Raw genomic sequence first — 27,191 nt, 5'->3', positions numbered from 1 at the left:
TATGTAGGATCAGGATATTGGAATTTCCCTCACGTCGGTCGGGCTCAAATTCCAGCACTTGGCGACCATGCTCACCTACGTGACTGAGGCTACGAGAAGTATTCTACCGAAGCACGGATACAATGGAAAGAGTGTATGTACATATATACACATCCCTCATCTAAACCCCTGTTGGCGCGTCGAGAAATCGCAAGTTACATTCGGCAGCATATTAATCGGAGCTTGAAGATACTTGATGGCATTGTAAATTAGTATATCAGCCTCCTAACCGATTTAAACATAACTTTGACATGTCCCCGATGCTTCATATGTGTGTACTTAAAATAAAATATGTAATTCAGTAGGATCGGATTGGCACTTGATGGAAGTCATCAAACTTGGTTCTTCCGGTGATGAGCAAGAGTGAGTAGGTAAGTTCTCCAGCGAGGGCAAATTCAATGTCACTACAGTTTTTGGTTTCACCGTACATACATACAATCCAGTCAAAACGCCACCATGACTTCACGTTCGCGCTTTCGGTAGCTTTTTCGTTCACCAATCCTCGAGGGTTGGGTCGTTTGCAAGTCACGTGGACGTGGACCTACCTGGCAAACTGCTGGCAAACGTTCAAACCTCCACCCAACCTCCACCAACCCACGACAACTCGCCCACACTTGTCAATCCTTGTCTACTAAAAAACCTGGCGAAGTCATTTATTTGCCCAGCCTAAATTGTTGCGGTTTTATCGTCGCTGAAGGCCTCTGATCACGCTTGCGTTACCTGTCTTTTCCACGTTGCATTTACGTGGTGAGGACTGTATTCACTGTCTGGCCATTTTCATCGTCTTGCCATATTCATTGTCTGGCCTTATCCACCGTCTGACCGAGGAAGATGTCCATTCCGGCTACGCCACATAATAAACACTCAGAAGAGCAGGATGCAGCCGAAATCAGGAAAGCACTAGCCACTGGCGCGACGAAGGAATCCAAACCCTCAAGTGCTGCAAGTGAGTAAGGGGCATCATACGCACAACTCCGTCATTCTGATCTTGTTAGTTTCTTCAATTGTCTGCTATTGCCTGGCTTCCATATTGATGACACTTATCAACAAGGTCGAATCATTCAATAAACACCAATCTTAGGCTATTGCTTACCATAGCATTAGTTTGTGGTATCTGGAGCTCACTTCTCCATGAACTTTTTGCTGCTGTGCATTCAGTCGTCCGTATCCGTCATCTGTGTCGTACTTGTCAAGAAACTTGGAATTATATCCTTTCGCGACCTCGACAAGAAGGATGCCAAAACATGGTTTCCGATCAGTTTCCTTCTCGTTAGTGTCATCTATACAGGGTCAAAGAGTCTTGTGAGTGGTCTATGATCGAACGAACTGTTCACGCTCCTTACCCGTGAAATAGCAATACCTAAATATTCCTGTCTATACAATCTTCAAAAACCTGACTATCATTTTAATAGTGGGTTGGCCATAAATTCGCCGCTTGGTAGCTCACTTTAACCTGATTTCAGGCATATGGAGAAGTCTTTTGGTTTGGCGGTTCAGTTACCGCCCTTACATTCGTCTCCTTTATTTTTATGGTAAGGTCCGCCCTATCTCCCGTGAACTATAGCGCTAAGCTAGGCAAGGTTGTCTCGTCCATCATCGCTGCGTGGTCCGACGTCAGCAATGCCTTCTCCCATTCTGCCCCTGCAGTCGGCACTGGCATTAGCGTGAACACCTTGCAAGATCTCGTGGGCACTGTCCGCGGGCTCAATATCGGATATTTCTGGATGCTCCTTAATTGCATTGCAAGCGCTGCTTATGTAGGCCGCCACCGCGTCAAGCCCTGAGCCTCATCTTTCTGATATAGACTCATAGGTCCTGTCAATGCGGAAGAAAATCAAGTCAACCGGTTTCTCTGATTGGGATTCAATGTTTTACAACAATTTGTTGAGCATACCCGTCCTAGCGGTCTTTTCATTATTGTTTGAGGACTGGGGATCGGAAAACCTCACGCAGAACTTGTGCGTCATCGTTATAACGATCAATTTTCATCCCTTTCTTAACGCCGATACAACAGTCCTCCAGAGACTCGCAATTTCTTGATATTCGCGATCGCCTTTTCGGGAGCAGCTGCAGTTGGTATCTCGTATACTACGGCATGGTGCGTGCGGGTGACGAGTAGCACAACTTATAGGTAATGTGGCAAACCTTTGTCGTTTGATTACCGTAGCTAACTTTGAGGACCGCAGTATGGTTGGAGCTTTGAATAAACTCCCTGTTGCGGCATCTGGGATGCTCTTCTTTGGAGATCCGATCACCTTTGGATCAGTATCAGCTGTTGGGGTAGGGTTTTTCGCAGGCCTGTTATACGCGGTGGCGAAGAATAACCAGAAAAAGATAAAGCAGGCTGATAGTATCATTCCCCTGACCAGTAGAAAAGCATAGTTAGTACGTAGTCATAGACGATACAGACGCTGTACTAATAGTCGTAGAGATGCCTAGAAATCAGTGGTAATGGAGATAAGTGACACGCTCAGGATCGGAGTGATACCAAGCCGTATTAGCACCGAAATGGCAAAACCCGGATGGCGATAAGTGCAAGTAGAGATATCATAAATACAGCTCGAGTCGACGGAGGATAGAAACATCTCCCCCACCTTTATCTCTTCTTTCGCGGGTCTGTTACTACGTGTTTCACTTTGTGCTCAATTTGATCTTCCGGTTTTTTGTCCAATCGCGATTCCCCGTTCCGCCTTTCCTAAACCGCCCGCAGGCTGAACCCCTGACCACTACTTACCACCATGGCTGAACAATCGTCAGCAACACTTCACCCTCCTAGGTTATCCGCTATGTTTGCGACATCGCCCAGCGCACCCGGCACCCCGGTTCATTCCATCCAAACAATGAGAAGGAAAGCAGCTGGCCATGGTGGCCCCCTGACCAAAATTCTTGTTGCCAATCGCGGCGTATGACCCGTTTCCTACTGTTTTCGTACCTCATTTGAATTATACTCTTGTAGGAAATTGCCATCCGTGTATTCCGAACGGCTCATGAATTGGCTATGCATACCGTCGCGATCTATTCCTATGAAGATCGTTTATCGGCCCATCGTCAAAAGGTATTGTGGCACAACTGGTAGGCACTCTGGACATTATCGCTGAACCTTTTGTTGCACTAGGCCGATGAAGCTTACCAAGTTGGCAAGGGTCGCACTCCGGTCGCTGCCTATCTTGCTCAGGACGACATCATCAGGATCGCTTTGGAACATGGTGTCGACATGATACATCCAGGGTAAGCATTACCTTTTTCAATTTTGATGCAAACCCTACTTACGCGTCCTACTGATACTTAGCTATGGTTTCTTGTCTGAAAATGCCGAATTTGCTCGCAAAGTTGAGAATGCTGGCATTGCATTCGTCGGACCCACCCCAGAAGTCATTGATGGACTTGGTGATAAGACTAAGGCCAGGACGCTTGGTATGTATAGCAGTTCATCCCGGTGATACACAATCTCACTGGCAGGTCGATCGCAGCCATGCAATGCGGTGTTCCTGTCGTACCTGGCACTCCGGGACCTGTTGGTTCATACAAAGATGGAGAGTCTTTCATTAAAGAGTATGGTTTCCCTGGTAAGTCAAGGAATACTGCAACCATTTTGAGAGTGCGCTCATTTCTCGAATGCAGTCATTATCAAGGCAGCTATGGGGGGCGGAGGCCGTGGCATGCGTGTTGTCCGCGAGGAATCTGACTTCCAATCCTCTTTCGAGCGAGCGGTCAGTGAGGCCAAGTCTGCCTTCGGCGATGGAACCGTCTTTATTGAGCGTTTCCTCGAACGCCCTCGCCATATTGAAGTTCAACTCCTTGCCGATAGCCAGGGGAACACTATCCACCTCTTTGAGCGTGATTGCTCAGTTCAACGTCGCCACCAGAAAGTTGTAGAGGTCGCACCTGCCACCCATTTGCCGGAGGAAATTCGCCAAGGGATCTTGAGTGATGCAATTAAGCTTGCGAAAAGTGTTGGTTACAGGAACGCTGGCACTGCAGAGTTCCTGGTCGACCAAATGGGCAGGCATTACTTCATTGAAATCAACCCTCGTATCCAAGTCGAACACACCATTACCGGTAAGTGGACGTCTCCAAGCCATATCATGTAACCGGTTCTAATTCCCTGGTCTTATCTCTTTGCGCTCTTTTGGCTCTCAACAGAGGAAATCACTGGCATCGACGTCGTTGCTGCACAAATCCAGATTGCCGCCGGCGCTACTCTACCTCAATTGGGCTTGACGCAGGATGCCATCACTAAACGTGGTTTCGCTATTCAATGCCGTATTACAACCGAAGATGCTGCTACAGGTTTCCAGCCTGATACAGGAAAAATAGAGGTATACCGTTCTGCGGGTGGTAACGGAGTTCGTCTCGATGCCAGCTCCGGTTTCGCTGGCGCTCAAATCACAGTAAGATTTGCCCTATTGCGTTCATACTAGCGAATTTAAGAATGAAATCGTAGCCCCATTACGATAGTTTGCTCGTCAAGTGCACTGTCAGCGGTACTACTTACGAAGTTGCTCGCAGGAAAATGCTTCGTGCCCTAGTCGAATTCCGCATTCGGGGAGTCAAGGTTAGCATCATCGGGAATATTGCCAGTCGCGACTATATGACCTCTATTTATAGACCAATATTCCTTTCTTGTTCCGCCTACTAACGCACGACACGTTTATCGGAGGAAAGACCTGGACCACGGTGCGCCTATTGTTTTCCTTTGATATTGCAAGTTCTCATTCGGGATGAACAGTTCATTGATGATACACCAGACCTCTTCAAACTCGTGCAGAGCCAGAATCGTGCTCAAAAACTACTCGCTTATCTTGGAGATCTCGCTGTCAATGGAAGCTCTATCAAAGGACAAGTTGTGGGTGACCTTCAAAGTCTGAGATTCTCGGCAGTGTGTTAACTTCGAAATTCTAGGGAGAACCAGGTCTTAAAACGGACATTGTTATTCCGAAACTCACCAACCGTGAAGATCCCTCAGGACCAACGGTGGACACTACTTTCCCTTGCACTGTTGGATGGAGAAACATCATCGTTGAACACGGTCCCGAAGCCTTCGCCAAGGCTGTACGCGAGTATCCTGGTGTCTTGATTATGGACACTACATGGCGTGACGCCCATCAATCGCTACTTGCTACTCGTCTGCGCACGACCGATATGGTCAATATCGCAAAGGAGACCAGCTATGCTCTTGCTAATTCGTACAGTTTAGAAATGTGGGGAGGTGCTACCTTCGACGTCGCGATGCGTTTCCTTTACGAAGACCCATGGGATCGTCTTGTATGCTAACTTTTGTGTCTTATATGAAGCCGGGATCTAATGCTGTGTTCAGCGCACTCTTAGGAAGCTGGTCCCTAATATTCCGTTCCAAGCTCTCGTGCGTGGTGCAAACGGTGTCGGCTACACTTCCTACCCGTGAGTTCACATCATCCTCTTCCCAGACGTTTCCTGATGGCACCACAGGGACAATGCTATCTATGACTTCTCTAAGAAGGCTGTCGAAAATGGTCTTGACATCTTCCGTGTTTTCGATTCGTTAAATTACTTCGGTAAGTTACGTTGTTTGTCGGAATGAATAGCCTGTTGACTTCATGACTTCAGAAAATGTAAGAGCTGGGAGTTCCCCGATTGATGAACAAACCTAATACTTAGGGGTTTTCAGATGAAACTCGGTATCGACGCCGCCAAAAAGGCCGGTGGTGTTGTCGAAGCCGTCGTTTGCTACAGTGGTGACGTTGCTAGCCCCAAAGAGACCAAATATACACTCCAGTATTACCTTGACTTCATCGGTCAGCTCGTCAAGGAAGGTGTTCACATTCTTGGAGTCAAAGATATGGCTGGCCTCCTCAAACCTGAGGCGGCTAAGATGTACGGTGTTTTTCATTCTGAATTGGAGATAAAAAATTAACTCGGATTCTTCGATTTAATAGCCTCATCGGGGCCATTAGGAAGGCTCACCCAGATATTCCTATCCATGTTCACTCTCACGACACCGCGGGTATAGCTACCGCCAGTATGATTGCTGCAGCCGCTGCTGGTGCCGATATTGTGGATGTCGCCATTGATAGTGGGTATTGCTTAATGGACTGGAGGTTGTCTGTATCTGTCGTATTCATTTTCCATTGATAGGCATGTCCGGATTGACATCACAACCTTCCATGGGCGCCGTTTGTATGGCCTTGGAGCAAACGTCGCTAGGCACCGGTATCCGCTACGATGACATTCAAGCCCTCAACTTATATTGGAGTCAAGTCCGCATGCTCTACGGCTGCTTTGAGGCCAACGTCCGTGCATCCGATTCTTCAGTGTTTGACCATGAGATGCCCGGAGGTCAATATACTAACTTGATGGTAAGTTCGGAAACGAGCAGCCGAGGGTTTATAGAACTTACTTCGTATACTCCAGTTCCAAGCTTCCCAACTTGGATTAGGTACACAATGGACAGGTTCGCCGCTATCTTCTATCAGAATGTCCACAAATAACGGCTCTTCTAGAAATAAAACAGAAGTACATCCAAGCAAATGAACTGGTGATTTTTTTTTAATATCGTGAAATGAAATTACTTGTCTGACCATCTTTTCTTCTTAGTGCGGTAACATCATCAAAGTACCCTAATATATCCTTCCAGAATATCGACGTTACTAACTGCGTCCCTCTCTGAACAGGTCACACCATCGTCGAAGGTTGTTGGTGACTTTGCTCAATGGATGACATCAAATTCTCTTTCCAAGGAACAAGTTCTGGAACGTGCCGAACAATTAGATTTTCCTTCATCTGTCGTCGAATTCTTCCAAGGATATCTTGGTCAACCTGTGGGAGGATTCCCTGAGCCATTACGGTCTCGCGTTATCAGGGACAAGCAAAGAATCGATGGACGTCCCGGAACGACCTTGCAACCTTTGGACTTCAAGAAGATCAAGGCAGACCTGCGCAGCAAGTTCGGCAAACATATAACTGATACGGACGTGACTTCCTACGTTATGTATCCCAAGGTATTTGTATTTATTTTTTCGGGCACGTTCATGCCCTTAGTTGAATTTCTAGGTCTTTGAAGAGTACCAAGGATTCTTGGAGAAGTACGGGGATCTCAGGTAAAATACCAATCGGTCACGAGTACACTGACTCCGTCATTCTGACGAGGTTATTTCAGTGTTATTCCCACTCGTTACTTCCTTGGACGCCCTGATGTCGGAGAGGAAATGCACATTTCCATTGAGGCAGGGAAGACCCTCATCATTCGACTCATGGCTATAGGCCCTGTTGTAGAGGGACGTGCGCAACGTGATGTTTGGTTTGAAGTCAATGGAGAGGTGGGAAGACGTCTATCATAAGTCTTTATAAATCTGACACCACGCATAGGTTCGTGCCGTCTCCATTGAGGATAAGAACTCTGCTGTAGAGACGGTTTCACGAGAGAAGTCCACCTCTGACCCTGGCTCAGTTGGAGCTCCCATGTCTGGAGTTGTGGTAGAAGTCCGTGTTAAAGACGGCCAAGAAATCAAGAAAGGAGATCCTGTTTGTGGTGAGTGCCTCTGGTGGAAACTTTTCGGAGCTCCGTCTCATTTTTTTTCCCCTGCGCCAACAGTTCTGAGCGCCATGAAGGCCAGTTTTTACCATCATTCTCCCACATATAATTGATCTGACTGTCTCATAGATGGAGTCTGCCGTGACTGCCCCAGTCTCTGGTCATGTCAAACGTGTGACCGTTCATGAGGGTATATGATTCTTCTCATTGACCTTTCTTCCATTTGCTAATTACACTTTCAACAGGTGATTCTATTAATCAAGGTGATCTCGTCGCTGAAATAGTCCATTAAAGAATTTTGTCTATATCTACGGGTTGTCCTGTAAAAACACGATTGCCTAGGCGATCACGCGCGCCTTTTAAAATCAAGAGAAATAATTTGTTGCTCGCTCAATGGTCGAGAGCCAGCTGCGCATGGGAAAGTCATTGAGTTCCTTCTCTACGTCATGAACTTTTCAGTCCTTGTACAGCAGTAGAATTAGGCCTCGCATTCTTACCCTCTGATCCAGTAACCATTGCATTCGAAAGACTTTGTGCATTCCCACACGGGAGTAATCCCCTCATCGAACTTCGACCAGGAAGGATGGGAAGCAAATGATTTTAAGCTGTCTGATCCTCCGCCTTAAAGCCGAAATGTCGTTACCAAGGAGGTCCGTAGAAGGGGGACTTGGCCGATGTAAGGTATATACTTTACACTGGTGAGTCAGAATATTGACTGTTTTCTGCGGAAGAGACAACGTTGTTTTCTTTGCCTGATGAAGTTGATGCAATATTGACCCCCGGAAGGGCTCTCGTTTTGTGTCAAAATACAGAGGTGGGATGTCTTTTGGAGATTCTCTACGAGCAGAATGGTTTGCCACAGCGGAATTCATGAGCCTTGTGGAGAAATTGGCTTCATGATGTAGTGTATTTTAGGTTTTCTGGCGCTGCCAGAAGCGGCGTTGCTTGTCATCAGGTCCCTCGATGTCATCTGAAAAACTGCTTCTCTCTGGGAACGTAAATTTTCTGGTGCAGTGCCATAAAGGTTGTTCAGAAGAGAACTGGGAAAACTTCATGCCATGATTATCCCATCAACTCCGCGTTCCCCCAGCGACTCGGTAATTCAGTACTCACTTGGCAGTACTCAAATGCTCACGATGAATCGTAGCTCTCATGAACATGCTCGCTACTCTGGATTTCCTTTAATGCAAGCATGCATGCATACATTGGGTCGTATCGCAAGTATACGATCTTTGCTCTCTTTTTTACGTATCAGGTCAGTGTAGAGTCCTTGGAGCCGGCAAGTGCCCCACTTTGCGTACTTATCTTGATCGCGCCGCGGCTGCGTGCTTTCTTTTATTTTCGAGCATCACATATATATCACGAAGAAGATTTGATATTCATACATGTAGCCACTCAAATGACATTATCTTTAGATGGATTGGTGACCATTGTTCCTCCACAAGAACAGCATGCAAAATAACACCAATTATCTTAATTCACGGAAACTTTAATTTTAAGCACAAGGTAGTCGGATCTTCAAACAACCAGATATTATTCAAAAGCCGAGATAATGTCTTGTCGATAGTAAGAAAAATGAAAGACTCATCCATCATCGATATTGATTCCTTCTCTTTTGATTTCTTTGATGTAACAAGTAGTAGTACCGAGTATCCACCATCATCAATAAGCTTATTGAAATCTTTCGCCAGATACTATGCGTATCTCCTCCGATGATGGCTATTAATAATCCATAAAGGTGATCATCACTCGCATACTTCACTTCCGGTGTCTAGATCGACCTACTAATATTATGTATCTTTGATGGAACCTGATGACAAGGTGCAGCCTGCATCAACTATTTTACCCGTTGGAGATGGAGAAGCCTGTCCATAAGAGTAGATAGTATTGACATAGATGAACCCTAGGACGAAGGCTTGACCCGTCACGGCCGGTTACGCAGAGCATTGCAATGTCTTGGCACAACGTGTATTGCGTATCACCGTACAAGCGCCCCGCCAATGATTCGTGTAGTGGAGAGTGATCATTTACCGCAGCTCGGTCCATAGACCTCAAGATCGATCGATATTGAGAGTTCGCTGAGTTCATAGGTATCTTCACCTGGAGCACCGCTTAACATAACCTATATGGCGAGCTGGTCGGTCGTCAGACTCGATAAATTTGATAGACGAAGAGGAACTGGTATACGTGCGTCCTTAGGTCGCTACTTTACAAGGGGACTTTACAGTGAATCCAAAAGCTGCAACCATGTCTCCTTATCGCTGTTTCCAAAGCAAAACTGTGATGGATGACCGCTGAGCCACGGCTATAACACGGCCTGACCTAAATACACGGGTATTAGATAGTATGAGTATACCTTAGAGTAGAAGAAGGAGGAACTTCGTCGTGAACCAGAGTAAGTTGAGTTGTAAAACGGAGCTAAGAAGAAAAGGAGTGGCTGCTTAATATGCTCGGCTGCGAAATGTCAGATAAAGTGGGTGCGATCATGAGCTGGCTTCTGCGGCGTGAGGTCGATGCGTAGGCTTTAGTGATAAGGAGTGGCATGACGTTGGAAAGAGTTGAGATAAGGTACCCTAAGCGCGGTCGAATAGTGTGTGGCTACAGCGTGGTTGGAGTTGGAGCTATCTGGCATCAGAATGTTCGAATGTTGAGAAACATCAGCCATGCTTATTGCCTGAATATTTCTTGAATTGGGACCGTGGACTTCTTGAACATGTGTGTGGAGTTTCGGTAACGAGTACCGCTAAAGGCGCAGGATACATCAAACATTACATTAGGTTACCCATGCGGCCCATGCGTGTGGGGAGTTAAAATTTATTGAATTAGTTCTTGAGATGAGCGAGGCACTCCCGACGCAGTTCTTCAACGACCTCCTTTACGGTAAAGAACATCAGCATTCGACACAATCAATGCGGACACGAGAACGAACCTTCGCCGGCTTCAGCTCTTTCACTAAGGAGTAGCCAGTACCAGCCCAGATAACTGCGCGACTCATATCACCACTCTTCTGGCTATCTTGAAGCTTAGCGCGCAAAACACTGATATCATCACCCCTTTCATAATCATCCACGCTCACTACGTATCGGTATGTCAGAATCAGAGCTCCTCAATACGTGGCTGACAATTGGCCTGATACTAACCGGTACGTATGCCTCTACCATCAACACCTCTGGGCCAGCCCATAGTATTTCTTACCTCGTCGAATGCCATTGATCTGACCGACAGATTTGGTCCAGCGGATAACAATGCCTTCTTCTGAGGCTCACCGAGCCGACTCTCGGGGGTCAGGCTGAAACGTGTGCCAAGGACTACGCCGGAGACTCCTAGCTTTAGAAGTTCCGCCACCTGTGTTCCTGTTGCGACACCGCCAGCGCCAAGTATGAGAGGCCCGCCGTCCGTAGCTAGGGGTAGAACCGATGATACAAGAACCTTGACGGGTGGAGAGCTAGTATAACCGTGACCACCTGCCTCATTGCCTGGTAGGGAAGGATAGATATTAGTGATATTTAGTCATGGGATAGAAATGCAGGGGACATGGAACCTTGAGCAACGACGATATCAACTTTCCAATCGCGTATGGCAACCTGAATCTTCGCAACAGTGCTTAATTGAACGATGATGATCGTTTTCCTGTTGTTGGCTGCATCGTAATCCCTGACGAATTTGATCCACTTTTCCAAGTCCTGACCGAAAGAGAACCAAACAGATTTTACGGGTTCGTCCAACGCTGCCATCAGGAGACGTTTACCTCCTTCTTCATCTTTGTCGAGGAGCCAGCCGAGGAAACCGACCCCGATCGGCAGAGGCAAACCCGCGGTCGTCCCTAAGAGTTCACGAGCTGATGCGATTTCTCCCTTGAATGAATTGTACGAGTCTGTCGAGGTGGACGCTGCAAGACACATCATTTCATACTAACTTGTCGGTATACAGAATCCCGAATTACCAGTGCCTATAAAACCAAAACCACCAGCGAGTGTGACCTCGGCGGCGAGGGAACCTAAAGAAGATATTCAATATCACGAAGTTTGCATTTGCAATAAGGCTCACCCATCGATACACCGGCCATCGCCGCGCTCACAATGGGTATTTTTATACCTAATTTGAAAAGGTTTAAGTATCAGCACTAAAATGTTGAACAAGAGATATACGCTACCTAAAAGCTGGCACAACTTGTTTCCGTCGAAAGACATGGTTCCGTGTGAAGGTTATGCGGACCGGGACATGTCTGAAGTTTATTTTATACGGCCATGGGTTGCGGTGGGTGAGTAATCATTGAGGGGGTTGCATATGGGTGCGCAGTTTGTGCGTGTTTGGATGCCATTGCACCTGATGCGGCAATCGCGTGTAGCCTGCTGCTCAACACACCGCACACCATGGTCAGTCTTTCTGTCCCCACCGCGCCCTCTGACCCCTCCTGATGTTTATCCTAACAGCCTCCTCCAAAATCAAAAGGCGGAAAAATGCTCGCCCTCATCAACTGGCGGCTGAAAGTAACGATTAATGATGGACGCGCATTGACTGGACAAATGCTTGCGTTTGACCGTCACATGAACCTCGTCCTCGCCGATTGCGAAGAATTTAGGAGAGTTCGTCCTAAAAAAAAGGCTGGCGAAGAAACAGCCCCAGAGCAAGAGATGAAGCGCACACTTGGTCTGGTCATCCTGCGAGGCGAAACTGTCGTCAGCATAAGCGTAGAAGGTCCTCCTCCTGTTGTGGATGAAGATAAGAAAGCAAATAATGTGTGTCCCGATCACTTGATCCAATTACTGATCGTGTATTGATCCATATCTTCAGCTCCCGGGTGGCCCTGGCCGTGGTATGCCTGCAGGACGCGGGATGGGCATGATGCCGCCGAGTATGTTTCCAGAATCAATTGAGAGCGACTGACGTTGACTTCTGTCCAATCTAGTGGGTGCTCCACCTCTCGCAAGGCCACCGATGCCGTTTGCCCCTCCTGGTATGCCTGGTCCTCCTCCAGGGTTCAGACCTCCTGGTTTCCCGCAGGGCATGCCGTTCCCCCCACCCCCTCCAGGCTTTGGTGGTCCTCCTCCCGGGTATACACCTTCTTAATGCCCGCTCTTATCCTGAATACTTATCTTCTAAAATTAGGTTCCAACCTCCCCCACAATAGACCACAGGATCTTGTTACAAAATTGAGGCTCACCTCGCTCACTGCTCAGGGAAAGCCGCACGGTCATGTTAACGTAGAGTACCCACCTCCTCTGTTGCCACACTTCATCCATTGACATGTGTAAATACTGTGATCATAATAATGTACGAAATCGCATGCGGATGTGCCATCATCACTAATGCGATAATTTCGCTGCACCTCGTTTCTAGAGCTTTTCAAGGGTGATGACGTTCGACTCTTCTTGGCGTTTACGTCCAATGAAGCAAGTCTAAAACCAAAGATAAGGATATCTTCAACTATACATATCCTAGTATAAACTTAGCGAACAACTTTACCCTTAATGCCTTCATATTCCGACGAACAAGTAGTTCTAGTCGAAAATGTGCAGGGACTGCATCCTGAATGTTGGATCCGAAACCATGTAATTGAATGTTTTAAAAAAGAACCTCTCGGGACCGGAACTTGAAAGGTTATGGATATAACATTTCGTTATACATGACATGGACACGTCGTCCCTATTTTCACTTCTCGGTGAATTTTATGGGTCCATCCCTGAACAGAGACCGGCATTTAATTTTCGTTTAACCCAGAGAAAACATACCCAGTGTGGAGCCGTACCAGAGTTTGCATTGTTTTGCCACTTAGGTCATTCTTAGGTCACCTTTTACGGTTGCGAGGGAGAATGGATGATCTATTTAATTTTGATCCATTCCAGAACATAGAAGCAGACTACTCCCTTGATTTTCGGAACTTGAGTGTTTAGGTTTGGTTTCACGAAAGAGCTGTTGACTAAAAGGCACTGCATGTGCTGGGGATCTACTAACTTATGTAGTACGTGCAAGGAGGCTCGCGGCGTTAAGCCAGTTGAGTTAGACGGTCCTTGCTTGTCGGGTTTCAGGAAGTATGACGGAATTTGCAGCTAGGCTACTATCGTCCTCATCATCATAATACTAATGACAATTTTGTGGCGGTGGATGGTGGCAATGACTTCTGGTTGAAGTCAAACAAGAAAAGAAAAAACACTCTTGACATTTTTTGAACGCCACCCATTTTCAAAAGCCCAAGAAGTATCACCAACTTAAGTAAAGCCAAGAGACGAGTGGTGCCTATTGTATCCAACACATCGGTCTTGTATCACTATCAGCGCACTTGCGTTGAGGTCTTCCCGAGTTAATGGCCAAAACACCGATATTTTGGGGCATGGACTTTCGAGACGGTCCAGATATAACGGCAAGTTCTCTTTCTAAGCCATCCACGCGAATTCTATTAGTACGCCCCAACGACCTGTCAAACAACTTCAATATATACCTCATGATCAACATAATTTTTTGACAGACGCGAGGTCAGCTGATAGTACGACATACGATGTCCTTACCTTTTCATCAAATCAAATCTAAATGTTATGATTAATGTCACACAATAGAAACAGAGTGGGACCTTAGCCAGAGGGATAACGAGATTTTTTGATGCTGCGCAGAGGCGGCCGTGACGTCGGTCGCGTCGACAAATCCGGTTGAGTCAATGCGGAGGAAAGGACACCGGATTTCCAAGGTGTCGAAGAGATTTGTAATTTAGGCTTGAGTCGATCGTACGCTAAACTGATAGGAGGGAGGCAAACGACGCTGAAAATCGCTACTAGAACGAAAGGAAATAAGCCGTTGATTTGACTCGACGATTTGTCCCTTGAATGTATTACAGCTGTGAAATGACATCGTTGGCTGTTTACGGCATCCGCTGTTATCTTTTTGGGCGATACAGGGTTAGCAAAAAAGAAGCGCATGTTTTAAAAAAAGAAGAGAAAGATAAGCGGGGAAAACATCATACCCGTAGGGTCTTTAACCGATTGGTGATGATCAAAAAGCAGCGAAATTATGCGTACGCGACGCACTCACGCAAGCGTTTGTATAGCGCTAAGCGTTATTATTCAATACACGTTGAGAATTGTTGGAAAAGAATCTCAACTTTGCTTAATCTCCTGGTGGCGACGCCAAGAACGAGTGCCACTGGGAAAAATCAAGATGTTGGTTGCGAGACACCCAGAGCTCCAACACCTCGTATAATCCGTCAATCCTAAATGAACTACAAAAAAGGTTAGCAACTGATGAGCGCTTGAGCATTGAAATACTGAATGGCAGCGAGGATGATGCGAAGTTGGGCGATCCTGTCAATATCACGAACCAACACATGTCAAACTCAGGGGCCACGATATTTGACATTCGCGGGTCGATGGAGATTAAACTCAGAAGGGCACACAGTAACTTTAATCGACTGTCGAAAGAGCAAATGGGCAAGTGACATATTGGGGAGGTCTACGGTTCCGACGGACTAGGGGCTGCCACTGTTTGGGCATTCAATCTTATAACTCATGATCAACTTCATTGTGAAATGGTCACACCGTATCGTCACTAACCTTCGTACTACCGCCTCAGCCTTTTAAACCTTGCTATTGACAAGTGTCATGCGTCACGCGTCATGGCGAGAGGTATCCATGTCGTCGTCGTTAAAGCGGTCCACGAAAGAGCAACTTTGTTGATTGTGGTGCATATGACTCCGAAAGAAGAATCTATCTCATGCCATGGTATATGCATCATCAAAATTTTGAGTTCGAATAATGAGACGCACCGTTGGGCTCACCCAGGTTCTCTGTCCCCCTTTCCCCGGCCCCCCAGTGCCTAGAGTCATGGGTTGAGTCGGCTACTGGTCTTAGTAATTGTCGAAAGGTCAGCAACAAACTAATTTGATTGAAATGAATCAACCACAAATGGATGATACCAACTTTATCAACGATCATGATCATTCGTTTCGGAAGAGATCAGGGGGCAAGTACACATTGCGGGATAGCCAAGTAGCCAAATTAAGAATTCGAAAAAAAAAACAACAATTGGGTGGCTTGGTCGTCGCTGGGTATACCATAGTTCCGATCCCACTTGAAAACAGTGAATTATCTGATCAGTGGGTATCAATTGCGACCTGCCTGTTGACTTGCGGCCAGCAATGATAGGCGTTATCCCACTGGAAACCCAATGTGCGACGGTCTCGTGTGTTAGTAGGATGATAAGTGGAATCCAGCAAACAGTTGTTTGGCCATTGGAAGAGACTATGATTTAGATTTCACACGGCCAGGGGTCCACTCTTGGGTCCACTGTTTTTTTTTTACGATCGGAACGGTAATGTTTAAAGAAAATTCAAATTTGAAGAGTTGCCGGGACGCGATTTTTACGGAATCAACCTTTCGAACATACCTCCTTGGGTAATTTTTAGGGAGAGTGGGGTGGCAATGCAAATTGTTGCCTCGTCAAAAAAACCTGAAAAAAATTCACATGGCCACCTTGTACAAAAATAGAGGAAGCTAATAAATACTAATACAGTATGATAGCACGGTCCCGGTATTCATATATTTTTTAATTCTAATTTTTTATTTCAACTTCTCGGCGTTATCATCATCAAACTCGGAATTCCACCCAAATATCGACTAGTTAAACAAGAACAATGGAGTCCCAGATTTAGTTTCTCCAAAACCTGAATCTCAAGTGTGTGCACTCTTACAGGGTCGCTTAATCGAATAGGAAACAGAAAAGGAGATAGATCATAGTCATATGGTGGCGTATGATGGGTTGGATAACTACCAATTTATCAGTGGCAATCTGACGAGATATGTGTGTACTGCATATACAAATGGTATATTGATTTGAGCGTAAGCGCGAAGCACAACCGAAGAACTCATCGGACCAGTTTATCTCTTTCTCGGTTCAACCAATCGATTTGCTTCCCTCTAAGATTACCATCAGTCACTACAGCCACAAATCCTAAAGGATAGTCCCAAGTACATTGCCAAGATGGTTAGATAGTCGCTTCCAGGCACGTTGGTGAAGAAACCATACTTTCATTACTTGGCTATATTCCAACTATCACCAACTCGAGAATTGACTAATCAATCATCACATGAGATATTTTTGAACGCGATTCTAGTTGGCAATCGACGCTTCAGTTTCACGATGAACGTAAGTTGATGTAAAATGCTCCCCGTCAATCCTTTCGGAAATCTTTAAACGGCGACAAAATGATCGCAACACGAAGAGAAAAAAAAAATATGACATGATAAGGATCGGAGAAATGGAGATCTCAACCTTGATGGAGAAAAATTCCAGAAAAACAAGCCAAAGTGGAGAACGTCAGGCTATGCAATTTGATTCCCAGACATATCAAGGTTGAACGACCCAATACGCTCTTGGCGTTTTGAATACGATGTCAGGGTTCCCACAACCAAGTGCCGGCAGCAGTAAAAAACACTCGACTGAACAAGTGTAAGATCCGACTTTTTTTGTTGCGTATACCCGACACATTGCGCAAGATCCGACTCTTCTTTGCGTATACTCGACACATTTGCAAAAGCTCGACGTGTCAATAAAGTTGAAGGCGTTGACAACGTACTAGTCCTCGATTAGAAATGATAAATTGGTATGAATCGACTCACCAGTTACCTTGAAAGGGCGTGTCCTGCGACCATCACATCACGTTCGCGTGTGCGATAAGTAACCGGGAGACATTTTTGGTCAGGGTTTCACGGTGGACTGACGTTCTCCTGGAAAGGTAGACTCTTCATGATCAAGTTCTCCCTGAACAGTTAGCTCTGTAGCCATGTCGTCATATTTGACGTTCATAAATTCCGTTCAATTCGCATAAAGTTACGGGAAGATCTGACCTGTTGAAAAAAGGCAATTCAGTCAACGAGGAATGAAACCTGTCAGTTTAAAAAAAATGGTTAAGGAAGGGGCGGGACATTTCAAAAGGGCAGGGCAGGGCGATAAATAAATAAAAAAAAAGATGAGATCCCCGTTTGCAAAAGGTAAAAAGATTTGTCACGATCAGTTCAGTATTCAATTTCATGCTCAGTGGGGGGAAACTGTGCAAGACGTGTCATGCAATTGGCTAAGGGTTCAAACAGCGCCAAATTTGAATACTTGTCTCTTGTTGGTTAGGGGAAACGAAAAAGTATAAAGCCCTTGCAGGGGCACAAGAGAGAGAGAGCTCGATGGGGAATACGGACGCATAGGCGTTGCGTCAATGTAGCGTCATAAATAAATTTTGTAGTTAAAAGAAGGGACGTGCGATTGAAGAAAACAGATTGCTTCCGGGAAAAAACTGAGTTGTCCCATGAAAAGTCAAGGAAGCTCGGGAATGACACAGGCTGTTAGACGCTGTTAGAGAACATGTTCGTTCAAACTTCAGATAAAATTTTTTAGGGTGAAGGAGCCTGGAAGAGACTCTGGGGTGGCAAGTCAATGGGAGACGAGAGGGGCAAATGGAGTGACAGGTCAAGGGGAGAAAGACTGTCGCGTTACATTTGCATCGTGGACTGAAGACAGTCTAATCGTTTAGCCAGAGAGAAGCCAAGAGAAGAAACCGGCAAGTAGGCCAGTGCGCGATGAAAAGATGCGATTCTCGTATTCTGAAGGTTGAACTGCGGTTAAAGAACCTACTCTGCGGGTGTATCGGGGAAGACCACGAGGCGAAGAGATGATTGAATGCCACTGCGGTGGCAAAATTCAAGTGTGGAAAGGTCTAGACAAGAGTGATCCCGCTCCCTTCGCTAGAAGCACAGGAAGAGAACGTGCAAGGTCGCCGTTGCTGGGCAGGCATTTATTGTGGAGTGCGTGCGACGCGGCTTTTCAATTTTGTGAAGTGAAGGGTCATTTCTGGAAGGACGACAAGCTTTGTTTATTTGAACGGTCGGGGTGTAATGTGTACATAGTAGTAGATACGATGATGGGGATGGACGGCGGGAAAGAAGACTTTATTACGTTTCCTTAGTGGTCGAACACCCTCCGAAAGAGCAAACGTTCGAGTAAAGTTGTCAAGGCGAGCAGGAGAGCAAACTTGCCGTGCCCGAGGGAGAACACTGATGCCCGCTATCTCGTTGTCCTCCTCCACCCCCATCTTTCAGATTCAGAAGTCAGTCCTCTTTTCAAGACCGATCTAGACCAGGCTGATATCGCTCATCCTAGGTTACCCCATGTGGCGGTCCTTCGCTCCCGACTCAATCCACTCACTTATCCGTCCTCAGGGTCACACCGTCTTTTATAGCAGTATTTAGCAAAAGTCCCAGTGCATGTTTGTCTATGGATATATGAATGGTGCAGGTACAGAGAAAACAAAATAAACAACATCATCGGTATAAAGGAAAGGCATGACTATAACAATGAGAGAGCAGTGAATATGCGAGTTGAGAGTGAGTGAAGCTTGTATGCACGAGTGAGATGGTAGAGATACGAAATAGTTGTTTGTGGACCTGAACCAGGCCGAAAGATAATAAGAGGGAGGGGGGAAAATGTGGCGGCGGCCAAAAGAAAATCGTAACAAAGTCGAAGTATGCGGCAAGCAGACTTTTTTGAGAGCGAAGGAGGAAACAACAACAAAAACAAAAACAAAAGCTCTATGCAGCAACGCGGGTAGCTCGACGGCCCCGAGATGCCTCAGAGTCCTTGCGGACGCCGCTACGATAATGTGGTGTAGCAGCTTGGGTCGCATATCGGGCGACCTTCGATTTCGTCGCCCAAAAAGGTGGGGACGTTTCAAAGTCATTCACGGATGATTGAGGGAAGGATAAAACCCCAGGGGTAATGGGAAGGCGGGGTCGCATGGGGAATTTGATTTCTTGTGGTGAAGAGGTAGCGGGAGGCAGCCCATACGTATTGAGCTGAGTACAGGCGGCGAGGTCGGATGCTCGAGCATCTGAGATGGAAGGGAATGGTCTGCCTGGGAGGGCTGAGAAGGGCGCCGAGACGGGGGTGGGCAGTGAATCATCAGAGGCGACGGATGTTCTCGCTGTGCTCCCTTGGGAGCCACTGGGAGAGAGAGCTGCGAGGTGATTGTGGAGTTTGAGAATAGGCCGTGGGGGAGTGGTAATGGAAAAGTCTGATTTCGACATTGTGAGCGATGGAGGGAGGGGGCGGGAGGGTCGTACGAGGTTCGGTGCCCGATAGATGGAACTTGTGCTGGATGTCGAACTGATAGACGAGGAGTCATCGGAGGAGGCAGAAACTGGTTCTTGATCGTCTGGCTGGGCTCCGAGAGGGATCTCAGCAGCCCAGGCGCGGATGCCCGAAAACCCTCGTCCTGCCCAATCGGTCCTAGAGACAGCTTCAACGCTGTAAGAGTCGTTCGAATCGTCTTCCAGCAAAAGTCTCTCGCAGCCTTTGCCCTCGTCATCTAGATAAGCACGGTAGAAGGGTTCTGTGGGACGGGGGAAAGAGCGACGGTGGGTGGAAGGGCCAGGGCCATATTGGCACTCGTGCGAGCAGTAGAGACGAGCACCGTCCTGGAAAGAGGGGAGAGAGTCAGCGAAAGCAACTTAGGACGAGAGAGGACGTCGGGCACGTACGACACGTTTGTTGCAAGTGAGGCACCAGTCAGTATCCATTTCGAAGAGGGAGCGAGTTGAGTCGAGGGTTATGTTGGCGGAAGCATTCCTCTTATATTCCCCCTCGCATCTGGATCGCGCAATCTGGATCTCCCCGATGGATCTGTCTGGTACCATCAATCCATTGTGACTGCAGTCACGTCACGGTGGTCCCAGACTCCCAGGACCAAGGCTAAGGACGAGTCAAATGCCCAAATCCGTCTCGTCCAGACGCACAAGCCCCATTCGCTTCCCCGCCCGCTTTCTGCCCGCCCTTAGACTCTAGCCCGCCACCCACACAGCCGACCCGCTGCGGGCATTGTTCTCGCCCCATTGTTCCAAGAGAGGGGATAGGATACGGCAGCGCCGTTGACTCAACCTGGGAGAAAGAAGCACGAGGATTGTGGGAGGTTGCCCGATATGGCCTTGTTCTCTTTTCTGGGAACAATCGACCTCTTTTTTTTTCTCGTTCATCGTCGGTACTTTTCACTCTGAACCCACACAACTCCCGCTCCTTGTTACAACTCCCTTCCGCAAAGAAAAAAAATTTCCTTCTATACATAGCTATATCATGCCTCACGCCTGCTCTCCCTTTCTACCGCGTCCCTTCCTTACCCTGCCCGACTCTCTACAGACATGACCCTGTAGAGGAATTTGGCCGCCTTAGAACATCCCAGACCGCCTTAGCATCAATTCGCTTGGGCGATGCGATGCTGCATATTGACTACCCTTGATCTACCTCGTCCGTCCAAGGCTTTATCACGGCCGCACATGATGGGCATTATCTCTAAATTTGGTTTTAGGGACTCGCCCAAATCAGACCCTCATCCGCCGATAAAGGCTGTTCTTGTGTTGTAGAGAATAAATACCATATGCGAATAGGAGGGTCCCGTACACACCTGGATAGTGTTTCTTTCTGATTTCCATTGGAAATCTCATTGTTGCCAGGGATATCAGTGGGATATGGCCCTCCCAATCCTTTGACTACTACGCTGTTGTCTCATCAATCAAATATAACAAAAATCTTGGCTAGGGGTTATCTACTACTTGGCTGTTGGCTATCACCGCCGTCCTGCTGCATTTTCCTCGTCCTCGTAGTACGCAAGTCGCTCAGCTCATCAAGGTGTAAACACATTCTGATTGATTCTTTGTTCGGTCCCCTTGTGGCAGACGCTTCGAAACGTTCCTCCCATAACATCGACGTTCTATATGATTGATCTCACCCTGGCGTATGCATTCGATCGATCACCCACATCATACAGTATAATCGAGCCACACTAAATTAACATGGTAGACAATACAAATTTTACAGATCAAGTCTCGGCTGAAGTGCTCCCAGCGCCCCCAAATCTATAGGAAGAGGGGGCGCTCAACGCAATTTTTTCTAATTGAGTTGGTCATGTTGAATTGATCCAATTTTTCGGAGGTTTCACGCGGGCCAGTCGGTGGTCGACACTAAGCTGTTATATGTAGTGATGCCCCATAGTTCTCGGAGACTCCAAATGCCGCCCCTCATCCTACTTTGTATCATCACTCAAAATGGAAATGGGCGGAACCTACCGCTCGGGTTCCACTCGGAATTACTGGAACGTCGGATGATTGCGGTTTTTTTTTTTGGTGTTTCTGTCTTATTTCTGGAAGTGTAGCACTACCTGTCATGTGAATGACAGGCGTGCGGGCGTTACCCATAGAAAGATTTACATCTAGAATCCCCCTCCCTGCTCCATAATGCCATGCCGCGGTCATAGTACAAAATTGTATCACTTTAAAAATACCGCGTATTCAAGGACGGCCGTGGTTAAGTGTGCCATTACTTTGTGCCGCCGGCTTCTGGAACTCTTGATGATGATTCGTAACTTACTAATTTATTTTATCAAGGGAAGCGAAAAAGATCTGACCTGGTCCGTTGTCATCCCACGTCGGAAAAAGAAAAAAGAAAAGGAAAATTCTTATCGGAAATTGCCACCTGTACCCTATCCGTCGGCGGTAAATTCGGTCTTGATATTATCACACAGCTGCCAGAAATTGAAGAGTGGGTTCAATGGAGTGGCGGGAAAGTTATTCCAACGGTAGTTAGTAGTCATTGGTAAGGAATAACTCAATGAATATACCATGGAAAAGAAGTAACTTTACACCACATGGTTTATACGAAAGAAAGAAGAAATAGCAACAACAACTTTTACGACTCAGGGTATCATTTAGTTATCGGAGTCGATTAATTGTGCTTCCTTCAAAATGTCAAAACGATATGATAGTCGACGTCAAACAGATCTTTCCTTACCAAAACTCTATTAAGTGGTTTCATGACGGGGGGACAAGAACTGCAGGGACTTGCCGCGTCCAGGAAACAAAAAAAAAACTCAATAACACACGTGTAAGCGTTCAGTAACCATGCTTCCCTCCGCATCCATAGTGATGGTTTCGGAGTCAATGTTGCACAATATATATTTTCAATTTTATGATGATGGGTCCTCGGCAATAAAGGCCATTATTCCGACGATGGGATTTATATCATAGGTACTGCTGTGGCATCACCGACTATTTTACCATAAGGGTCGATACAAAGTGTTCGGTCAGGTCCCTTTGGCTTAAGCCCGAAGGCTGTCCAGATAATTTATCTCACGGGGAGTACGTTACTCAAGCAATTGGCAGGGAAACCCAGACAAAACTTTGTGGAGTTTGGCGTTGAACTCCCAAAATGAGTTATAAACGGCGACAGAGCCTCGACTGATGCAATTGAACTTTTGAACTCCAAATATATGAACCGCGGGTACTCGATAGCATCATGTTTAATGCGGTCGTCGTCATATATTTAAACGAGTACGTGACTCTTCTTTCAGAACGAGTGAACTTCGGTAGAGGAAAACAAATAAAGAAACGGGGCACTCCGAAATTCCCACATCCCAAGCGAGAGATCAGCGAACAAATGCAGGTCTCCGTCTCATCACCCCACAAAAAGGACATGAATTCTCTCTTGTATGTGCTTCCCTGCACGGGGTTTAAAAACACTGGATCAATTCCCGCCTTACGGGCTACTGAAAACATGTTTAAGTATAATATCTGACTTAAGTCTCGGTTACAGTACCCCGTACATCTTAAAATATCCCAGTCCATACCTTTGGGTTCACGAAGGGATCCATCGTAGTGGGATAAACCACCTGTATGATCAACTTCTTTTACACCACCATTGTTGCACCCGTGGGTGGTTCGCTGCGCGGTGATTGAAAATCCATGTCCCCCCCTTGAGAGAAGAGGCAGAGCTATTTTCGTATAGCCCACATGATTATAAATTCTCCAGAGGCCACTTTAAGTGGAAAATATGTGTCACAAGGGAAGAGGATTCGAAAGAAGGGGAGTCCTGGCTTCTTTTGTATCGGTCTTCGAACGGACCCACTCCTAAAGGCTCGAAAGACGTAGGTCGTGTTTTCTTGTGGCGCTCTACAGAGGTTCTCGGAACAAGCTTAGTCGAACTACAACGCAGCAATGATGTAATGGTGCCAATTCGGATAATCAACCAGACAAGACTTACAATGGACAATTCAGCCTACATTTTTATCCTTGAACGGATTCCCAGGACCAAAAAGACTCTTCGCGAACGGTACACAATCGAGACCACTATCCGCGCGCTATCTTACGGAGGAGATACTCGTCTCGTCCGCAGAGGGAAAGAGGGAAAAATAGCTTTTTTATCTTGATTGTAATAACTTCCAGTCAATCAGTGTCTTGGAAGACTTGAAAGACATCTGTCGTGTGACCGTGTCTGAGAAGTTATAACTAGAGAGCTTCTCTCGCCCTGTTGTGCAACCCCAATAATCTGATGAAAGTGAAATCTGAGAGCCTGTAGCCACAGGAATCAATCCCTAGCTTCTTTGCTAAGTACCGGGACATCAGTTCTTCAAAAAAGCATTTAGCAACGGCCAAGTCAGCCTTCTATCAGGCCGAGTAGTCTGACAAGCTACTCGTCGTTGTGCGATAAGTATATATGGTTCTGGCCCTGAATAGCATCGCAACACGCCAAAAGAATCAGTACGACGCACATCCCTTGTCTTCAGGTGAAAGCACCGCATAGGCCCAATGAGAGGAGGAGACAGTTATCAGCCCACATTTTCATGAGCGGATTCCACCAGAATCTCAAGAAGACCTCTTTCTGGAAATAGCCCATTCGGCCACGATGGGTTTGATAGGATGAATAAGCGGTGTTTGGTTCAGGAGGCATGCTTCGCTTGCCGCCGCCGCCGCCCCCCAGAAGCCTCGAAGAATAAAAAAGGCACAGTACGATGGGATAAGGCCGAGTGCGCAGCACTCTCGGCGAGCCTCTTTTCCTTCGTGGCGGCACGTTCCCAGAGGTTTGCTTCGCCCCAAGAGACTTCGCCAAGTGACCTTTCAGCATACGTGACACCAGAGAAGGGGAGACACAATCCGAAAGGGTTAACGACTTTTGATGGAGTAGCATCACCAACCGAAGACAGACAGGAATGGCATCGTCAGTGTCGATGTTCACGATCACGGACATAAGGCATTTCTGCTCCCAGGATACAAGCTAGATAGGTGAGATAGATTAAAAAAAAGTAGTAGGATTCAGACTCAGCGCACGTTGATCATCAATTGATTTGACATTCCCTGAGAAAAAAAGGGACGAAGAGTCCCGAACAGAACAATACGCGCTTCTGGTCGAAACCTCGGTTGCATAGAGAAGGTGAGCAGACTGATGGTGGTGATGAAGAGGGACATGTGTAAAGTGACTTACCATCTGCTTCCCATCAGAAAAAGAAACCCGTCATTGTTCTTTTCCAGTTAGGTTCTCCCTGATCAGGGTATCTATCGTCTGAGAACTCGCGTGAGACTTTAATACTCTTTTCTCTTCTGACCTATTGACAGAAGCGAGTATAGTCGACCGAGAACCTTCTGTTATTGAAAACTATTTTCCTTGGTCGCTGCCTGTCATCGCTCTGATCAAGAAATTTTCATTCTTCTCGAGAGATCGAAGCAGTGTTAGCTGTTAAACAATTGTTATGACGAACCCACGCATCCACAATCACAAGGGCAAAGATGTAAAAATGAGTTGGTGGAGAACACGGGAGCCACTACTGGCGTGGGGGAGGAGCAGGGTAGAATAGAAATGCTCGTATGCAAGCTGCAGATCATTTCCTAAATGGTCAGATTTTTGGAACTTCCAGCTTTAATCTTAGACCAGATGGCAGAAAGACATAAAAATACTTCAGCTAGAAGCCCGCTTGTGCCTCTTCAGCATTTTCGCAGGATTGAACGCGATTTTCGAAAGGGACTGATAGGGACAGCAAATCTGGCGATCCACCCTCGCCAACGTAAGCCTCCCACCAAAATGTGATGAGTTGAGTTCTGGTTCTAGCGGTGGCAACTCCTGAACGAAGAATTAGAAAGTCTCCAAACAACGAAGGTCATATAACCAAGAAGAGACGCTAAACCCAGGTCGTAAACTTATCGCATGATAAACTGGAAAGACGCCTCTCGGATTTATGACTCAGCGCCGGATCGGCCGCATTGAGTCCCCAATGATTGCGATTTCGGATAATTTCAACTTTGGGACTAACGGTGTTAAGCGAGCCGACACGGAGCACAGTCGTACAAAGTTAGCAATAAAAAAAGAAATCAGAAAATCAGGAATAGCGACAGATACAGGATTTTCATCTTACACGAATCAAGAAAGTAGATTACGTTTCCAGCGAATAGATATAAGAGGTGAAAAGATCACTGATCTTTTTTGGTACTTGCTTCAGCTTCCTTTTTCTTTTTCTCCTCCTGAGCAAGCTCGCGAGCCTCCGATCGCGAGGCGTATTCTTGGCCAGCCTAAATAAACAACGAAGATAAGTTATAGATTGATCCATGGTGAGTGTGGAGGAGCACAAGAGAACAGTTGACTTTGGATAGAAAGGTGATGAATGAATGCTCTTTGTCGTACCTGGAAACATAATACACCCAACATGCACCCAATCATAATCACATTCCCCGCGGATAAAACCGATAAAGCCATCATCCGAGCATCATTCGTCTCACTTTCCAGAGGTTTAACAATAGTTCTCAAAGACGGGATTGTAACCGTGATATACACGCAGATGCCAAACACATAAGCGACTAAAGACCAAAAAGCAAAAAAGGGTGTTTTATCAGTAACCGGCGGGATACCCAGCAGATCGGAAGGGAGCATTCGGAACAGAATAAAAACAAAAGACGTACCGAGGCTCGTCCCATCGAAGAACAAGGCACTAGGATCCCATTTGAGGAGTTTCGTCAGTGAACCGGTAAGACCAATGCCAATCATTGCATGTAGCAAAGCCTAAGATAAACGAATAAAACATGATAAGACGCGAGCAGGCGTGGAAGGCGAGGAACGGACGCGCGGAGATGCGAAAAGAAACCACGCGTACAGTGACGACGACTCACTTTAATGGCAGGCGGAGCATTATAAAACGTGGCATAGAACTGGATCCCATCCGACATGATCTCCTCAGTGAGACCCGTGGACCCCCACAGGATCCGATGGTCTATGTTAAAGCATATGAAAAGAACACCTAGACGTCATGTATAGGTGCACGCGTCGCAACAATTCCAGCGTAAGAGAAATGAAGTCCAAGTCAATTCGGGCATAGAGAAGTGAATTCCAAGGTAAATTCGGGCGAAGAGCACGACGGCAAGAAGAAAGAAGAGTTTCGTTTAACCCGAGGTCAGCGACAAGTATAAAATGTGACGTAGTCAGTATCAGTTCGTCACGGAGGAGAATGATGCCTTATCTCCTACCTAGGAAGAAGGATACGGGTGCTAGGACAGCTGCTTCTTTGAAACCCATGGAACTGGATGGAGTGGAGGATGGGATAGAACAGGGATAGAATTGGATAGAAGCAGGTGGTGTAACGTCGACCCGAGTGCCATCATCAACTAACAATGTATAATATGCTTATGCAATATGTAAGGGTCTGCCCTAAGTATCCTTTTTCCCTGGTCCGTTGCTCTCAAAGTGTATATCTACGTCCCGCCACGTTCTATCATCATCACTGCTCCAAGATCGGCTTCGAGGAAATAGACATGGAAAAACCCTAAGCTGGCCACAGTATTAAACGGAGATATATGTGGCTATC

General features: G+C 46.6%; 6 protein-coding genes across 6 annotated transcripts; 3 read left to right on the top strand and 3 right to left on the bottom strand.

Moving 5' to 3' along the window:
• Positions 1-1,249: 1,249 nt before the first annotated feature.
• AGABI2DRAFT_193409 (pyruvate carboxylase) lies at positions 1,250-8,115 on the top strand. Its single transcript, XM_006462043.1, has 35 exons — positions 1,250-1,341; positions 1,394-1,450; positions 1,503-1,571; positions 1,620-1,796; positions 1,852-1,997; positions 2,054-2,170; positions 2,226-2,424; positions 2,469-2,942; positions 2,996-3,094; positions 3,155-3,267; positions 3,329-3,453; positions 3,510-3,605; positions 3,661-4,098; positions 4,183-4,430; positions 4,484-4,594; positions 4,648-4,716; positions 4,769-4,885; positions 4,942-5,304; positions 5,357-5,439; positions 5,488-5,573; positions 5,626-5,630; positions 5,687-5,892; positions 5,955-6,091; positions 6,154-6,374; positions 6,430-6,469; positions 6,519-6,553; positions 6,613-6,630; positions 6,690-7,016; positions 7,069-7,115; positions 7,175-7,334; positions 7,384-7,546; positions 7,610-7,626; positions 7,679-7,739; positions 7,795-7,988; positions 8,047-8,115. Exons 8-34 carry the CDS (start codon positions 2,778-2,780, stop codon positions 7,839-7,841), a joined length of 3,597 nt encoding a protein of 1,198 aa, XP_006462106.1. The 5' UTR covers positions 1,250-1,341; positions 1,394-1,450; positions 1,503-1,571; positions 1,620-1,796; positions 1,852-1,997; positions 2,054-2,170; positions 2,226-2,424; positions 2,469-2,777; the 3' UTR covers positions 7,842-7,988; positions 8,047-8,115.
• A 2,110-nt stretch (positions 8,116-10,225) lies between these two features.
• On the bottom strand, positions 10,226-11,783 carry AGABI2DRAFT_136944 (hypothetical protein). The gene is made up of 7 exons (XM_006462042.1): positions 11,703-11,783; positions 11,597-11,644; positions 11,493-11,546; positions 11,091-11,438; positions 10,690-11,025; positions 10,479-10,624; positions 10,226-10,422 (listed from the first exon to the last, which is right to left on the bottom strand). Exons 2-7 carry the CDS (start codon positions 11,613-11,615, stop codon positions 10,372-10,374), a joined length of 954 nt encoding a protein of 317 aa, XP_006462105.1. The 5' UTR covers positions 11,616-11,644; positions 11,703-11,783; the 3' UTR covers positions 10,226-10,371.
• Positions 11,784-11,907: 124 nt separating this feature from the next.
• AGABI2DRAFT_136942 (hypothetical protein) lies at positions 11,908-12,881 on the top strand. Its single transcript, XM_006462041.1, has 5 exons — positions 11,908-11,925; positions 11,983-12,288; positions 12,344-12,404; positions 12,459-12,603; positions 12,659-12,881. The coding sequence occupies exons 1-5, from the start codon at positions 11,923-11,925 to the stop codon at positions 12,678-12,680; spliced, it is 537 nt and encodes a 178-aa protein (XP_006462104.1). The 5' UTR covers positions 11,908-11,922; the 3' UTR covers positions 12,681-12,881.
• A 1,641-nt stretch (positions 12,882-14,522) lies between these two features.
• AGABI2DRAFT_136941 (hypothetical protein) lies at positions 14,523-14,841 on the top strand. The gene is made up of 2 exons (XM_006462040.1): positions 14,523-14,590; positions 14,643-14,841. The coding sequence occupies exons 1-2, from the start codon at positions 14,530-14,532 to the stop codon at positions 14,738-14,740; spliced, it is 159 nt and encodes a 52-aa protein (XP_006462103.1). The 5' UTR covers positions 14,523-14,529; the 3' UTR covers positions 14,741-14,841.
• A 4,272-nt stretch (positions 14,842-19,113) lies between these two features.
• Positions 19,114-20,100, bottom strand: AGABI2DRAFT_118963 (hypothetical protein; the record flags this gene model as incomplete). Its single annotated transcript, XM_006462039.1, has 2 exons — positions 19,114-19,998; positions 20,062-20,100. The coding sequence occupies 2 exons, from the start codon at positions 20,098-20,100 to the stop codon at positions 19,114-19,116; spliced, it is 924 nt and encodes a 307-aa protein (XP_006462102.1).
• Positions 20,101-25,603: 5,503 nt separating this feature from the next.
• AGABI2DRAFT_193404 (hypothetical protein) lies at positions 25,604-27,029 on the bottom strand. The gene is made up of 5 exons (XM_006462038.1): positions 26,854-27,029; positions 26,500-26,627; positions 26,293-26,392; positions 26,018-26,190; positions 25,604-25,905 (listed from the first exon to the last, which is right to left on the bottom strand). The coding sequence occupies exons 1-5, from the start codon at positions 26,900-26,902 to the stop codon at positions 25,807-25,809; spliced, it is 549 nt and encodes a 182-aa protein (XP_006462101.1). The 5' UTR covers positions 26,903-27,029; the 3' UTR covers positions 25,604-25,806.
• Positions 27,030-27,191: the final 162 nt, after the last annotated feature.

This window comes from Agaricus bisporus, assembly GCF_000300575.1.
Source record: "Agaricus bisporus var. bisporus H97 unplaced genomic scaffold AGABI2scaffold_6, whole genome shotgun sequence".
Classification (NCBI taxonomy): Eukaryota; Fungi; Basidiomycota; class Agaricomycetes; order Agaricales; family Agaricaceae; genus Agaricus; species Agaricus bisporus.
Note: the sequence above shows the minus strand (reverse complement) of the source record. Positions and strands in the feature narration are given on the sequence as shown.

What these genes read in the sequence shown, in the direction of transcription:
- AGABI2DRAFT_136941 (XM_006462040.1), top strand. Translation starts at nt 14,530, where the DNA reads ATGATCAAAAAGCAGCGAAATTATGCGTACGCGACGCACTCACGCAAG. An exon ending in ACGCAAGCGTTTGTATAGCG is followed by an intron (nt 14,591 to 14,642) that starts CTAAGCGTTATT and finishes AAGAATCTCAAC; the next exon opens with TTTGCTTAATCTCCTGGTGG.
- AGABI2DRAFT_136944 (XM_006462042.1), bottom strand. An exon ending in TGATATCGTCGTTGCTCAAG is followed by an intron (nt 11,026 to 11,090) that starts GTTCCATGTCCC and finishes CTTCCCTACCAG; the next exon opens with GCAATGAGGCAGGTGGTCAC. An exon ending in TGGTAGAGGCATACGTACCG is followed by an intron (nt 10,625 to 10,689) that starts GTTAGTATCAGG and finishes ACCGATACGTAG; the next exon opens with TGAGCGTGGATGATTATGAA.
- AGABI2DRAFT_136942 (XM_006462041.1), top strand. An exon ending in GATGGGCATGATGCCGCCGA is followed by an intron (nt 12,405 to 12,458) that starts GTATGTTTCCAG and finishes TGTCCAATCTAG; the next exon opens with TGGGTGCTCCACCTCTCGCA. An exon ending in TTTGGTGGTCCTCCTCCCGG is followed by an intron (nt 12,604 to 12,658) that starts GTATACACCTTC and finishes TTCTAAAATTAG; the next exon opens with GTTCCAACCTCCCCCACAAT.
- AGABI2DRAFT_193404 (XM_006462038.1), bottom strand. Translation starts at nt 26,902, where the DNA reads ATGGGTTTCAAAGAAGCAGCTGTCCTAGCACCCGTATCCTTCTTCCTA. An exon ending in ACCCGTATCCTTCTTCCTAG is followed by an intron (nt 26,628 to 26,853) that starts GTAGGAGATAAG and finishes CATGACGTCTAG; the next exon opens with GTGTTCTTTTCATATGCTTT. An exon ending in CTTCGATGGGACGAGCCTCG is followed by an intron (nt 26,191 to 26,292) that starts GTACGTCTTTTG and finishes TTTGGTCTTTAG; the next exon opens with TCGCTTATGTGTTTGGCATC.
- AGABI2DRAFT_193409 (XM_006462043.1), top strand. Translation starts at nt 2,778, where the DNA reads ATGGCTGAACAATCGTCAGCAACACTTCACCCTCCTAGGTTATCCGCT. An exon ending in GCTCTATCAAAGGACAAGTT is followed by an intron (nt 4,886 to 4,941) that starts GTGGGTGACCTT and finishes TCGAAATTCTAG; the next exon opens with GGAGAACCAGGTCTTAAAAC. An exon ending in GTCAATATACTAACTTGATG is followed by an intron (nt 6,375 to 6,429) that starts GTAAGTTCGGAA and finishes CGTATACTCCAG; the next exon opens with TTCCAAGCTTCCCAACTTGG.